We start from the raw sequence: 15,843 nt of genomic DNA, 5'->3' as shown, positions 1-15,843 counted from the left end.
TTTTGCATCTATATTTGTATATTGGTACCAATTGTGTTACTGTATTTCGTTAAGAGTAATAGAGATGAACCTGGCTAACTTCGACATGTAAATAAGATGAGTCCTCTGCGCCTTTACAAGTTTTACATTGTTGATGCGGTGAATAATCATCTTTGAAATTGTTTATGAAGTTCACATTTGACTGTTAGCCAAATACTTTAGAATGAGAACTGAACTGACGCGAGGGAAGCTATTTCTGGTTTAAGTCAATTATTTAGAAACAGAGGGAGGACCCCACGTTTCCCATTTTTCTGTCGACATCCAATGTATCGTTTAGAAATATCCTCCAATTATTTCAATGTTTCTGATGAAATGTGAGGGGGAGTCTTTATGTCCTGAATAAGCCACATAAGCTATTGCGCAAAGGGAAATCAACTGAACGCTTGCACGCCAAGGCTAACAACAATCAAAATATATATTACAGTTGACATCAAAACTTCTTCCTGCTCATTAACAAATTATAATGTCACTTCTCCTGCTAAAACTAATTTTCTCTGCTCTGAGCTCATTAACAAGCCTAGCAACTTTAGTCATATTTCGTATAGTAGCCCTTCTCATTGTGTTGTTGATCAAAGTGGTCAGAGTCCCATCTGTGCTCATCGAAGGAGCTCTGCAACTCATTGCGAGTCTATTGAAGGTAACATTGGAGAGTGTCTTGGAGCTAATTAAAAATGTGTTTCTGTCTGCTGTTTCCAATGGAATCGAACTTGTGAGCGGTACTGCAACTGGTTCCATCAGCCTCACAGCCTTGGCAGTCATGGAGCTCGCGGAGAAGATGAAGAATGCACTTGACGGATTGGCCGAGATATTCCCAGAGGCATTTGAGGGGGTGTCGGAGATGATTGAGAAGATGGTTTTGGACTTGTGGGACAAGTACAGGGATGCAGTGGGATATATCATTAAGAATCTTTAGACTCTGGTTGAAAATGTATCATTTTGAATCTTTGCTGCCGTTAACATGTAATTAATTCTTTTTGGACATAAGGGATAATTGTTTCCATTTCAAGGTATGTTGCCAGCAGTGTTTCGTTAGCTTATCGATAATCTTTGTACTAGGTTAGAGCTTAGACGGTAAGAAAATTCACTTTGATAAAGAAGAAACTGATTTCTACGGTTGGATTCTTGTAGAAATTTATTTATGAATGGTGTTGAATGTTCATTTGTCTCATTTTTCTTATCATAACATTCATACCTCTCCTTTATTCACATTTAACTCTTGATCCTCATATGAAATATCACGTGGGAATCAAATAACAGCAAATTATTTTTTTTGCACACAATTTAGTCTTAAAATCCGTAACGCTATAATACCATCTCAAAGTCCCTCTAACTAATTGCTCCACAACTCCAAAGTTGTGAGAATTGAGTATTACAGTTTTATATTCTAACAGTTTCTAAAACTAAATAATGTAATTTACACTGGAGTGAGAGTCCTTTAAACTAGTTGAGCACGCAACTAACAGTCCATGTCCTTAGCGCAACGTACCATTGCCTCAAGAGCTCGCCAAATCTCGGTCATCTTCACCTACTTCCTATCTCCAGCGACATACTCATGGATTCTACTTCCAACCTTAATCAAACTACAACCAAGAGATCTGCTCTCTTTCCTCCTCACCTGTTATTTCTCTTCCCACTTCCGTGCGTTTGCATAAACAATCGACATCATGACACCGTCACCTGCACTCTCAGGCTCCAAAACTAACAATCTCTTGCTCGGGATATTTCCAATTCTAAAATCTCCTTTCACGCTGCACACACCCGCAAAGTCTGCCAAATAACTGCATTAGGCTGCATGGGCATTGTCTCCATGAACCTGTAGGCCTCCTCTAACTGCCCTGCTCAACATAACAGATCGACCAAGCGCTTGTAATGAGCCACATTTGTCACGCCCCGAAACTACAGTGGGAATTCGTAAATGCGGGGTGCGCGACAGCAGGGACCCGTGCACGAGATAATTTTTATGCACGGGTCAAGCCTGGCACTTCATATCACATAGTTTATCTCAAAATGTTCATAAACCTACTAATGATAGAAATCGGAGCAACTATATATATGTATATAATCGGTACTTACAGCCCACAAGTTCACCGTTATAAGCATTTTTTACAAAACAAAACAAATTGTACGGAAGATAACATCAAAAGAAGAGGCTCTCCATATAACGCCTCTCAGCCAAAAGCCCAAAATCAAAAGTTCAGCAAGTATGAAGTTACGCTGGATCTGAAATTTTTTTTTAAAAACTACGGGGTGAGCTAGCACTCAGTGAGAACATTTTCCACTAGAGTTCCTAGATAACTAACAAAATAGTAATAAGAATAATTCTCAGAAATAACGAATTACAAGTTTTGCATGAGAAATTCAAAGAGAGCAAAAATACGATCCAAATATCATAATATTGTCGTCTTTAAGAAAGAATACCACAATTATATTTTCTTTCTTATGTGCAACTGAATATACTGTGAAGTTTCTTGAAATCAAACCCTTTTTGAATCAAAGTAAACATTAAAACGAAAAAGAACTACTAATTTGTACAAAACCAGAGAATTATTGTTTTCTCAATTTCACAGTTAATTATCAGAATCTTAATACTCGATGAGTTATTCATGAATGTAAAAGTCACCCCATAGTTCACACTAAGGCTACGAATTATAGCCTAGTAGCAAGGAAATGCGTAAAACGCATCACATGATAGATAATTCTCGAGAATCGAATGCACCTAACACTACCATAGGTTACAGGCCAAATACAGAGGGGCCAGAACAAATTTTGTCAATACAGAAGGGCCAATACAGAGGGGCCAAATAAAGGTGTATTCACCATATGGCAGGCAGAAACAATCCATAGTGGACTGTTTGAGGGTTTGAAAACTTCGAGATCACATGTCAAATGAGTCATATTTTGCATATCAGAATTTACAAATATGTTTTCAAATGAAGTTGACAAGGTAAAGCTCCTCATTTCAGTTAAAACAGTTTACATATATTTACTTTTTTTTATTAGTTACTAAGTCACGGAAAATCTTTTAATCCGTTAAACTGTTGAAACACATTCCAAATACTTCATCAAAAACTTTTAGATAAAATAATGCCCACAATTATTTGAAAATTGCATGAGATCCAAATTTATTTATTTATTTTTATTTTACATAAAAAAATTCTTTTTATATATTGTACGAGGCTAACCTTGTTTTATAGGATAGAGTACAACAAAAATAGGTTAAATCTTTATATATATGAAAATTACATATTATTTATTTTCGATCAAAAGATAAATCAAATATAATACTCATGCAATTTTATATTATAAAATACTAGTGAGAAATGAACTCACCTTAAGCGAACACGACTTCCCCAAAATATTATCCTCCTGAATATCAACCAGATCCTATAATATAAGATATATGACTAATTACTACTTCAGGACAAACATATATTATAAGGTAAATCAATTCATAATCTAAAGTCTAATAAATTCAAGCATAATCAATAATAATTAAATTCTGCAATACACATGGGTTTATTGCTAACCTTAGCAATTTATCAAAATTTTATAACTCTCATATACTAGCTTTTGGAATTCCTAGTAATTTATCATAATGCATGGGGTTGTAGGGAATTTATCAAGTCTAAAGTTATTGTTTATTCCTCAGATTGGACTTATTTGCAAATAGAGTAAATAACAGGGGCCTAATAAAGAATTTCCAGTCCTTTTTATCTTTGGACTTATATACAACCTAAAATCTTTCTAGGGTCCTAAGAAAAATTATGCTATTTTATTAATTTTAATTCTCATTCTCTCTCCTCTATTTCTTCTTCCCCGTTATTTTTTTCCCATTTCATTTCATCCCCCCCCCCTCAGTTTCTCCCTCTGCCTCTCTCTCTTTCTCCCTCTTCCGCGACCCGTCGGCACGACCGCCTCCTGCGCCTCCTCTCATTGTCTCACCAAAGCACCAGAACCGCGGCAGGGGATCGCCGGCGACTAGGAGGAGCCGATGGTCAGATCCTCGTCGAAACTAGGGTTAGTATTTTTCTTTCTTATTATTATTATTTCCTTTATTTACAAAAGTAATTACACAATCCTTTAGCAAAATATCAAAACATCAATCTTATTAGATCTCTATAACAATTTTACTCTTCTAAATCAAGAAATTTCAGATAATCATGAGGATTGTGTTATACCATAATTGATTTTGGACTTGTGTTGCTGATCAATTTTTCTTCTTCTTTTCCTCTCCTATTCCTCTGTTCTCCTACTTGCGTGGTTTACGATTTGGAAATAGGAGATAAGTTGAAAGAGAAGGACAGATGGTTTCTGGGCTGATAGGATTTCATGGGGTGGTGTTTTCATGGGTTAACAACAAATGAACACCTTATTTGTATCGTCCCTTGCTTCCAATAAAAATAGGCCAACGATTTTCCAAGGGTTGTAAACAGGACAACTCAGGCTAGTAACTTCTCTATCTTTCTTTTTTTATTATATTTTTATTTTATATATTTTTTTATATTATCATTTTTATATGTTATTTTTTTCTGGGCTATTACACTCTCCCCACCTAATATATCTCGAAAGAGTTCTGGATATCTTTCTCGCATAGAATCTTCCATCTCCTAGGTGGCTTCTCTTTCATAGTGATTCTTCCATTAAACTTTTACATATTTGATTCTTCGATGCCTAAGCACTTGTTCCTTATAATTGACAATACGTTTAGGTCTTTCCTCATAGGTCAAGTCTAGCTTAAGCTCCACTGGAGACAACTCAACGATGTCATTTGGATCTCGGATGAACTTCCGAAGCATCGATATGTGAAATACATCATGTACTCCAGACAGGGATGGTGGTAATGCTAATCTGTACGCCACTAGACCAACGCTTTCCAAAATTTCAAAAGGACTGATAAATCTTGGGCTTAACTTCCCTTGGATTCCAAATCTTTTCACTCCTCGAGTAGGCGAAACCTTTAAGAAAACATCATCGCCTACTTGAAATTCTAATTTTCTTCTTCTTTGATCAACATAACTCTTCTGACGACTTTGTGCAGTGCGAAGACGTTCTCGAACTAATTGAATTTTATCTATTGCTTGTTGTATCAATTCTGGTGCAAGAAATTTCCTTTCTCCAACATCATCCTAATGAATAGGAGACCTGCACTTTCTTCCATAAAAAAGTTCATATGGTGCCATCTGAATGCTAGCTTGGTAGCTGTTATTATATGCAAACTCGGCCAAAGGCAGATAATCTTCCCACGACCCTTTCATTTCCAGGACACAACATCTCAACATATCTTCCAGTGTTTGAATTGTCCGTGCTGATTGTCCATCTGTCTGTGGATGGTAAGCTGAGCTGAAATTTAGTTTAGTCTGCAGGGCTTTATGCGCATTTTTCAAGTATTCTAATGTGAATCTAGGATCTCGGTCAGAAATTATTGATATTGGTACACTATGTAATCTCACTATCTCATTAATGTACATTTTAGTCAGCTTTTCTAATGAAAATTTTATATTAATAGGTAAAAGGTATGCTGACTTTGTCAATTGATCCGCAATTACCCATATTGCATCATTCTTTCTCAAAGATTTTGGAAGACCAGTGACGAAATTCATGGTGATCTTTTCTCATTTCCACATTGGTATGTCCAAGTTATGGACTAATCAAGCTTGTCTTTGGTGCTTAGCCTTTACTTGTTGGCAAGTGAAACATTCTGCAACATAGGTGGCAATTTCCTTCTTCATATTATTCCACAAATATATTTGCTTTAGGTCTTTATACATTTTTGTCGACCCAGGATGTATAGTATACAAAGAGTGGTGTGCTTCCTTTAGAATCTTTTTCTTTATCTCTGGTATGTTAGGCACACAAACTCTAGTTCCAAACCTCAATGATCCATCTTTATGTATCTTAAATATTCTTCGAGTGCCTTCTTCCACATCTTTCTTTATCTTCATCAGTTGAGCATCATTCTGCTGGTTTGCTTTAATTTCATCTAGCAAAGAAGATTGTATTACTATATTTGCTAATTTGACTCCAATTTGGTGGACTCTAATTTCAATTCCAGTATGATCCAAGTCCTCCAATAATTTTCTTTGAGAAGTAATTAGACAAGCTAGATTGTATGAATTCTTGCGGCTCAAGGCATCAGCAACAACATTTGCCTTGCCAGGGTGATAAATGATGGTCATATCATAATCTTTCAAAAGCTCCAACCATCTTCTTTTCCGTAAATTCAACTCCTTCTGGGTAAATATATATTTCAAACTCTTGTGGTCAGTATATATTTCATAATGTACTCCATATAAATAATGTCTCCAAATTTTGAGAGCAAACACCACTACCGCTAACTCAAGATCATGAGTGGGATAGTTTTGTTCATAAGGCTTTAACTGCCTTGAAGCATATGCTATGACTTTCCCATTTTGTATAAGTACACATCCCAATCCTCTTCTAGAGGCATCACTATAGATGGCAAAGCCTGTATCTCCATTGGGTAATGCAAGTATTGGAGCAGATATTAATCGATTTTTTAACTCTTGAAATCTTTTCTCACATTCTTCTAACCAAATAAATTTAACTCCTTTCTGAGTAAGACGAGTTAGAGGCGAAGCAATACAGGAGAATCCTTCCACAAACTTTCTATAGTAGCCAGCCATACCAAGAAAGCTACGGATCTCCGTCACAGTAGTCGGTCTGTCCCATTTAACAATAGCTTTTACTTTTTCAGGATCCACAGAAATCCCTTCCTTAGAGATGACATGCCCAAGAAATGCTACCTCCTCCAACCAGAATTTATATTTCTTAAGTTTCGCATACAGTTGTTCTCTCTTTAATGTGTGCAACACCTGTCTCAAGTGTTCTTCGTTTCGCATACAGTTGTTCTCTCTTTAATGTGTGCAACACCTGTCTCAAGTGTTCTTCATGCTCTTCCTTGCTTCTTGAGTATATCAGAATATCATCAACACCTGTCTCAAGTGTTCTTCATGCTCTTCCTTGCTTCTTGAGTATATCAGAATATCATCAATAAATACTACAACAAACTGATCCAAGAAAGGTTTAAATACTCTGTTCATAAGATTCATAAATGCTACAGGTGCATTTGTGAGCCCGAATGGTAAAACTAAAAATTCATAATGAACATAGCGGGTTCGAAATGCAGTTTTTAGCACATCTTCTGGCTTGATTTTTAATTGATAGTAATCAGAACGGAGATCAATTTTGGAAAATACCTGAACTCCTTGTAGTTGATCAAACAGATCATCAATTCTTGGTAATGGATACTTGTTCCGAATGGTTACCTTATTCAATTCACGGAAATTAATACACAATCTCATACCTCCATCTTTCTTCTTCACAAATAACACTGGTGCACCCTAGGGTGACACACTAGGTCGAATGAAGCCTTTATATAAAAGTTCTTGCAGTTGTACCTTGAGTTCTCTCAATTCAACAGGTGCCATTCGATAAGGAGCCTTAGAAATAGAACTCGTACCAGGCACTAGGTCAATTGAAAATTCAATTTCTCCATCTGGGGGCAGGAAGTTCTTGTGGAAATACTTCTGGAAATTCTTGGACAATTAGTATCTCTTCCAAGCTTGGTTTTCCATCATCAACCATCTCAACTGAAGCCAAATAACTCATACATCCACTCCTTAGTGTTCGATATGCTTTAAGGGCTGAGATGATTTTTAAGGGTTCTTGACACTTACCGCCCTCAAAACAAAATTCGGGTTGGCCAAGAGATTTGAATACTACTTTCTTTTCTCGACATAAAATAGAAGCATGATTTATGGATAACCAATCCATCCCTAATATGATATCAAAATCATGCATTTCTAGCATCATTAATTCTATGGGGAGTTCCTTGTCGAGAATATAAATTTTACCCCTACAACCTTGATTTGATACTAAGATGCTACCCCCAGGTGTACTAACAAGCAATTCTTATTATAGGGTATCACATGGTAATTTGTTTCTCTTAACAAACTGTGCAGCAATAAAGGAATGCGATGAACCAAAATCAAATAGTACTCGAGCATGAACCGACGCAAAAGTTAGCATACCTGTCACCACATCTTTGTTTGCTTCAGCTTCCTTCTCAATCAGAGAATAAACTCGGGCCTTAGCTTGAGGATGCTTATTCCCACCACTAGACTAGCCAGGTTGGAAGGTATTCCGAGATTATTGCTGTAGGCGACAATTTGCTATTTTGTGATCTTTCTGACCACATCTCAAACAAGCTCCAGTATTTCTCCAACAATTTTTTGCTTCATGCCCCAGTTTATGACAAACATCACATCTCAAAGTTTTTTGGTTAGGAATTTGCTTCTCTCTACGTCTAAAATTCTTCTTTTTGTTTCTCCAATTTTTATTTCTTCCACCAAGATTATCTTTCCAGAACTGCTTCTTTGGGTAGGAGCTGCTCGCCTCATTCTTTGGTTTTGTATCAATTTCATTTTTCTCAATTAATAAGGCCTTCTTTAATACTTCTCAATATGTAGGGAGTTCAAATGCACTGACCGCCTTTCGAATGTCCGGTCGAAGCCCTTCTTCGAAGCGACGTGCTCTATCCTCCTCCTTACCCAACAAATGAGTGTCAAATTTTGATAAATAAGTGAACTCCTCTTCATATTCAGCTACTATCTTATCACCTTGCTCCAATTTTCGAAACTCTTGTTCTTTTTGTTTGCGAATAGTTAAAGGAAAATACTTTTCATAAAAAATCTTTTTAAATTCCTCCCATGATATATTGTATGCTTTCTCACCCAATGTCCTGAGCTGCATTTTCCACCACCCATAAGCGTGATCTTTTAACATGTACACCACATAATCAACCTTTTTCTCTTCAGGGCATCTCATGTATGTGAAGACCTTTTCCATTTCTGTGATCCAATGCTCTGCAATCATAGGATCAGTTGTTCCCTCAAAACTGGGTGGAGATAGTTTCCTGAATTCTCCCATGCCACTTCTTAATTTTGAATGCTCCTCGTTTTGACCATTCGTCCGATTACGATCGATTTGATCTTGTTGTCTGGTGACTACAGATGTCACCGCTTGCAGCAGATCCATCAAGGCATTATTGTCTATTGGGTTCCTGGAGGTGGATGCACGAGCAATTCTAGATCTCATCATTTCACCTATTGTCTGATTTAGATCCTTATCTCCGTTAGGAGGGGTTTGCTCTTTACCTGAAAGCCATATATTCCTATAAATAATAAAATGTTTGGGTCAATCATTATATAAGAAATAATTTCTAAGTCAGTCACATATATGCAATTTAAACAATTATGAATTCAATCATTACTCAATATTATAACACAAACCAAAAGTATATTATTAATATTTAACTTTTTAGTCCATACATATATCTGAGTATATGGGTTTACATATATACATAGTTTCTACCAAAATGTTCTACATATACCAAAAGAGTGACTATGAAAACCCATATACTGATATTACAAAATTATCCTAACAGTTATACTTTATTTCCTTGAAGAAGAGGAGCTGCTGGAGCTAGACTCCTCAGTCGGTTTAATCTCTTCTGTGTCCTGGCTATGGTCGGAGTCTGACATGGGGTCAGGATCAATACCAGAAGTCCCCCATCCTTCCAGATCGAGGTCTGGACCAATCCCCAGGGTATTCGACTCACCCTTAGAGGGGGCAAGTCCTTGGTCATCACTAGGAATCTTGGCTACAAGGGACTCCATATCAAAGGGGTCAGATGAAATTATAATGATTTCTGAAGGTAATGAATCAACTAGAATAACTTCTACAGCTATATCCTCATCCTCAGCATAATCAACCACAGATTCTGATGAATCTATCATAATAACTTCTACGGGCTCGACCTCCGATGAGTCTGGGGTCATATGGTTAGCTACTATCAAGCTTGGGTCAATTTCATCAGAAGTATATCCCTAGTCTCTTAAGCTGGGTTCGCAGGAGCTATCTACAGAAATCATAAAGCTAGATGGGGTAGATGATGAACTGGAAGATGAATTGGTTCTCACCATCCTACAAAAATGGGAACCATCCATCAGCTCACTAAAGAAAAAGGAGAAAGTGAAATAAAATAAACATCTAAGCACTCCTTAACAAACCTAAAAGACTTTACTATAAAATATTTATATGCATACATGTATATACATATGTATACATGCATATATATCACATAGTTAATACATACGATAACACTAATCTAGCGCATATACACTATGCTAACGTGCCCTACAAGACTTCTATCGTCGAAACCTAGGCTCTGATACCATCTTACTATTACTCCCCGAAACTACAGCGGGAATTTGTAAATGCAGTGTGCGCGACAGCAGTGACCCGTGCACGAGACAATTTTTATGTACGGGTCAAGCCTGACACTTCATATCACATTATCTCAAAATGTTCATAAACATGCTGATGATAGAAATCAGAACAACTATATATATGTATATAATCGGTACTTACAGCCCATAAGCTCACCGTTATAAGCATTTTTTACAAAACAAAACAAATTATATTGAAGGTAAAATCAAAAGAAGAGGCTCTCCATATAAAGCCTCTAAGCCAAAAGCCCAAAATCAAAAGTTCGGTAAGTATGAAGCTACGCTGGATCTAAAAAAAAATTTAAAAACAACGGGGTGAGCTAGCGCTCAGTGAGAACATTTTTCACTAGAGTTCCTAGATAACTAACAAAATAGTATTAAGAATAATTCTCAGAAATAACGAATAACAAGTTTTGCATGAGAAATTCAAAGAGAGCAAAAATACGATCCAAATATCATAATATTGTCGTCTTTAAGAAAGAATACCACAATTATATTTTCTTTCTTATGTGCAACTGAATATACTGTGAATATTGTCGTCTTTAAGAAAGAATACCACAATTATATTTTCTTTCTTATGTGCAACTGAATATACTGTGAAATTTCTTGAAATCAAACTCTTTTTGAATCAAATTAAACATTAAGACGAAAAAGAACTACTAATTTGTACAAAACCAGAGAATTATTGTTTTCTCAATTTCATAGTCAATTATCAGAATCTTAATACTCGATGAGTTATTCATGAATGTAAAAGTCACCCCATAGTTCACACTAAGGCTATGAATTATAGCCCAGTAGCAAGGGAATGCGTAAAACGCATCACATGATAGATAATTCTCGAGAATCGAATGCACCTAACACTGCCATAGGTTACAGGCCAAATACAGAGGGGTCAAAACAAATTTTGTTAATATAGAAGGGCTAATACAGAGGGGCTAAATAAAGGTGTATTCACCATATGGCAGGCAAAAACAATCCATAGTGGACTATTTGAGAGTTTGAAAACTTTGAGATCACATGTCAAATGAGTCATATTTTGCATATCAGAATTTACAGATATATTTTCAAATGAAGTTGACAAGGTAAAGCTCCTCATTTTAGTTAAAACAGATTACAGATATTTACTTTTTCTTTTATTAGTTACAAAGTCACGAAAAATGTTTTAATCCGTTAAACTGTTGAAACACGTTGCAAATACTTCATCAAAAACCTTTAGATAAAACAATGCCCACAATTATTTGAAAATTGCATGAGATCCAAATTTATTTTTTTTATTTTACATAAAAAAATTTGCTTTTCATATATTGCACGAGGCTAACCTAATTTTATAGGATAGAGTATAACAGAAATAGGTCAAATCTTTATATATATGAAAATGACATAATATTTATTTTTTGATCACATGATAAATCAAATATAATACTCATGTAATTTTTTATTATAAAATACTAGTGAGAAATGAACTCACCTTAAGCGAACACGACATCCCCAAAATATTATCCTCCTGAATATCAACCAAATCCTATAATATATGATATATGACTAATTACTACTTCAGGACAAACATATATTATAAGGTAAATCAATTCATAATCTAGAGTCTAATAAATTCAAGCATAATCAATAATAATTAAATTTTGTAGTACATATGAGTTTATTGCTAACCTTAGCAATTTATCAAAATTTTATAACTCTCATATACTAGCTTTTGGACTTCTTAGTAATTTATGATAATGCAGGGGGTTATAGGGAATTTATCAAGTCTAAAGTTATTGTTTATTCCTCAGATTGGACTTATTTGCAAATAGAGTAAATAACATGGGCCTAATAAAGAATTTTCCAGTCCTTTTTATCTTTGGACTTATATACAACCTAAAATCTTTCTAGGGTCCTAAGAAAAATTATGCTATTTTATTAATTTTAATTCTCATTCTCTCTCCTCTATTTCTTCTTCCCTGTTATTTTTTTCCCATTTCATTTCATTTTCCCCTAGTTTCTCCCTCTGTCTCTCTCTCTTTCTCTCTCTTCCGCGACACGTCAGCGCGACCGCCTCTGATGTTCTCTCGGTGCCGACGGTCAGGTGAGTCTCTCTCTCTCTCTCTCTCTCTCTTTTCGGTTCAACCACAAAGGCTTCTCTCTCTCTCTCTCTCTCTCTCTCTCTCTCTCTCTTCCTCTCACTGTCTCACCAAAGCACTAGAACCACGGCAGGGGATCGCCGGCGACTTGGAGGGGCCGGTGGTCAGATCCTCGCTGAAACTAGGGTTAGTATTTTTCTTTCTTCTTATTATTATTTCGTTTATTTCCAAAAGTAATTACACAATCCTTTAACAAAATATCAAAACATCAATCTTATTAGATCTCTATAACAATTTTACTCTTCTAAATCAAGAAATTTTAGATAATCATGAGGATTGTGTTATACCTTAATTGATTTTGGATTTGGGTTGCTGATAAATTTTTTTCTTCTTTTCGTCTCCTATTCCTCCGTTCTCCTACTTGCTTGGTTTACGATTTGGAAATAGGAGATAAGTTGAAAGAGAAGGACAGATGGTTTTTGAGCTGATAGGATTTCATGGGGTGGTGTTTTCATGGGTTAACAACAAATGAACACCTTATTTTAACCGTCCCTTGCTTTCAATAAAAAGAGGCCAACGATTTTCCAAGAGTTGTAAACAGGACAGCTCAAGCTGGTAACATCTCTCTCTTTCTTTTTTTATTATATTTTTATTTTATATTTTTTTATATTATCATTTTTTATATGTTTTTTTTGTGGGCTATTAGAACATTCCTCTTCAAATCAGGGTAAAACATTTTCATCTTCTCCCATTGCCTCTTCCCTTCTGCGATTAAGGCAGCGTGCCTGCACGCAGTCAGCATGTTGAGAAAAGTGATACTGTTCGGACAAAAACCAATACACTTTATCTCCTCAACAATTGTAATGCTTCAAGGGCTCTCCCATGCAACGCATAGCCCATAATGATTGAAGTCCAAGTTGTTACACGTTGCTTAGCTGTTCGAAACAACTGATGTGCTACTGTAATGCTACCACACTTACAGTACATGTTTACGAGTGCATTTGTTAGTATAACATCTTCCCCGAGACCTTGCTTTCTAATGTAGGTATGTATCCACTCGCCAGTATTAAGAGCACTGAGATCAGTACAAGCTGAAAGAGCCACCGTCATGGTGATGATATTGGGCTCGACATACTCCATTTGCATTTTCCTGAAGATATCAAGAGCTTTGTTGGGTCTCTGGTTGTTGACGTAGGTGGAGATCAATGCGGTCCAAGTGAAAAGATTTCACTGGGGCATTTCATCAAACAGTTTGTGTGCATTATCCAATTGGCCAGATTACATGTACATGGCGTGTAGAACGGTCTGGAGGAAGACGACGGATTGGCATCTAAGGTTTATGACCAGTTGATGGATGTGGATGACTTGGGTTTTGATGGAGGAGGGATTTGTTCCAGATTTTAGGGCATGAAGAAGTGGGACAAAATTTCAAAACCGACCCATTTAGACTTTTATTCCTAAAAAACATCCCCATTCAAGAAAAATTACAAAAAACGACATAGTTTCAGCCTCAGCGCTGAAACCAGGTTGGTTTTTGAAATTTTTTTCTAGACCCGTGAAGTTTAGTAGATCTGCTAAACATCACGGTAGTTCAACTCCCGTGAAGTTTCATAGTTCTAAATAAAAATTTAAACTATGAAACTTCACGGGAGTTGAACTCCTGTGAAGTTTAGCAGATCTACTAAACTTAACGGGAGTTCAACTCCTGTGAAGTTTCGATTTTTTTTAAAAAAAACGATCTGGTTTCAGCGCTGAGGCTGAAACCAGGTCGATTATTGCAATTTTGTTTGAATGAGGTTGTTTTTTGGGATTAAGTTCACAAATGGGTCGGTTTTGAAAATTTGTCCCAAAGAAGTGTGTAGCTATTGATAGATGCTATCTTTTTTTTTTTGAAAAGATAGATGCTATCTTTTTTAAATCGAAGTAGTTGATGGATATGTGTAAGTTTTCATTGATAATCAATCCTATCTACAATATCCTAGATTCCATTGTTTAAAATAAGCACAAATTTTAAAAGAGCCCCATTTGCCAACTTATTCCTTAAAAATGACCCATTTCAACTTTATTTGTCAAAACCGACCTGGTTTCAGGCCCAGGGCTGAAACCAGGTCGGTTTTGGCGAAAAAAGTTCCCAAACTTCACGGGACTTAAAGTCATGTGAAGTTTAGCAGTCATTTTGTTAAGCTGCTAAACTTCACGGGACTCGAAGTCCCGTAAAGTTTCAAAGTTCAAAAAAATTCACGGGACTTCAAGTCCCGTGAAGTTTCAAAGGTAAAAAAAACTTCACGGGACTTGAAGTCCCGTGAAGTTTGTTTTAATGCTAAAACTTCATGAGACTTGAAGTCCCGTGAAGTTTCAGGCTCATTTTCCAGAGAAGAGTGACTCTAGAAAATGAGAACTGCAACTCCACGGACTTGAAGTCCCGTGGAGTTTTCGCTCTACCTAAAGTCAGAAGCGATCTCGACCCATAACCCTAGCCCCTCTCCTCCTCTTGAACCCGACCCCCTCACCCCTAGCCCTCACCCTCGCCTTCACCCCCTCACCCTTGGCCCTCACCCTCGCCCTCACCCCGTTACCCCCTCCCCTCACCGGCGTCGCCATCGACCCCATTGTCGGCCCTCCCGCTGGCCCCCACTACCGTCGTCACTGTCGGAGTTCACTGGAATTAGGGCATCGTCAATATTAAGGTAAAATCTTTAAAATTTTTAATTTAAAGTTTTTGTATATTCTCACAATTTCTCGGTGATTACTTGTGAAAAAATAGATTTTTAAATAAATTTGTAATTATTTATGAAAATTGTGAAGAAAAATTAAATAATATTGTGTATGATGTTAGAGGGGAAATTATTGAAATTTGTAACCGTGAAGTTAACAAAATATCACGTTTATGGGTTTCTAATATCGATCTAAGAGATTTAATGGTTAAAGTTATGGGTTTCTAATATTGATATTGATTTTTTTTACTCTTCAGAGGTAACGATGAACGATCAAATCATAATTATTTGTTCATATGATGGGAAGATTAACTATCTCGAAAATAATATACACATTTATAAAGGAGGTGTTACGAAGCCGTTGTTTATATCAAAATCGTTTACTTTCGATGAATTGATTAATGACTTACACAAACTTACATTAACCAACTCACGTCAGTATCACCTCAATTTTATTTGCTCTGATCTACAGAGTGGTGCGAGGATTTCATAATATGAATTCGTCGCAAATTGGTATTCAACTTATAACTATCAACAAATATACAAAGAGTTTTTTCGTCCATCATATGATAGTCGACATTTGTCAAAAGACGGGCCACGGATATTACCTACTTTGTATAAAAGATCGGTTGGGCGCCCTCATTCCGTACGAATTAGAAATTCTGTGGATGACGGTCGAGAAGGAATTAGGAGGAAAAATAATTG

General features: G+C 36.3%; 1 protein-coding gene across 1 annotated transcript; it reads right to left on the bottom strand.

The window, feature by feature from the left end:
- LOC109823342 lies at window positions 8,518–9,096 on the bottom strand. Its single transcript, XM_020389623.1, has one exon. The coding sequence runs from the start codon at window positions 9,094–9,096 to the stop codon at window positions 8,518–8,520; it is 579 nt and encodes a 192-aa protein (XP_020245212.1).

The sequence above is a fragment of the Asparagus officinalis genome, chromosome 9 (assembly GCF_001876935.1).
Source record: "Asparagus officinalis chromosome 9, Aspof.V1, whole genome shotgun sequence".
Lineage (NCBI taxonomy): Eukaryota > Viridiplantae > Streptophyta > Magnoliopsida > Asparagales > Asparagaceae > Asparagus > Asparagus officinalis.
Note: the sequence above shows the minus strand (reverse complement) of the source record. Positions and strands in the feature narration are given on the sequence as shown.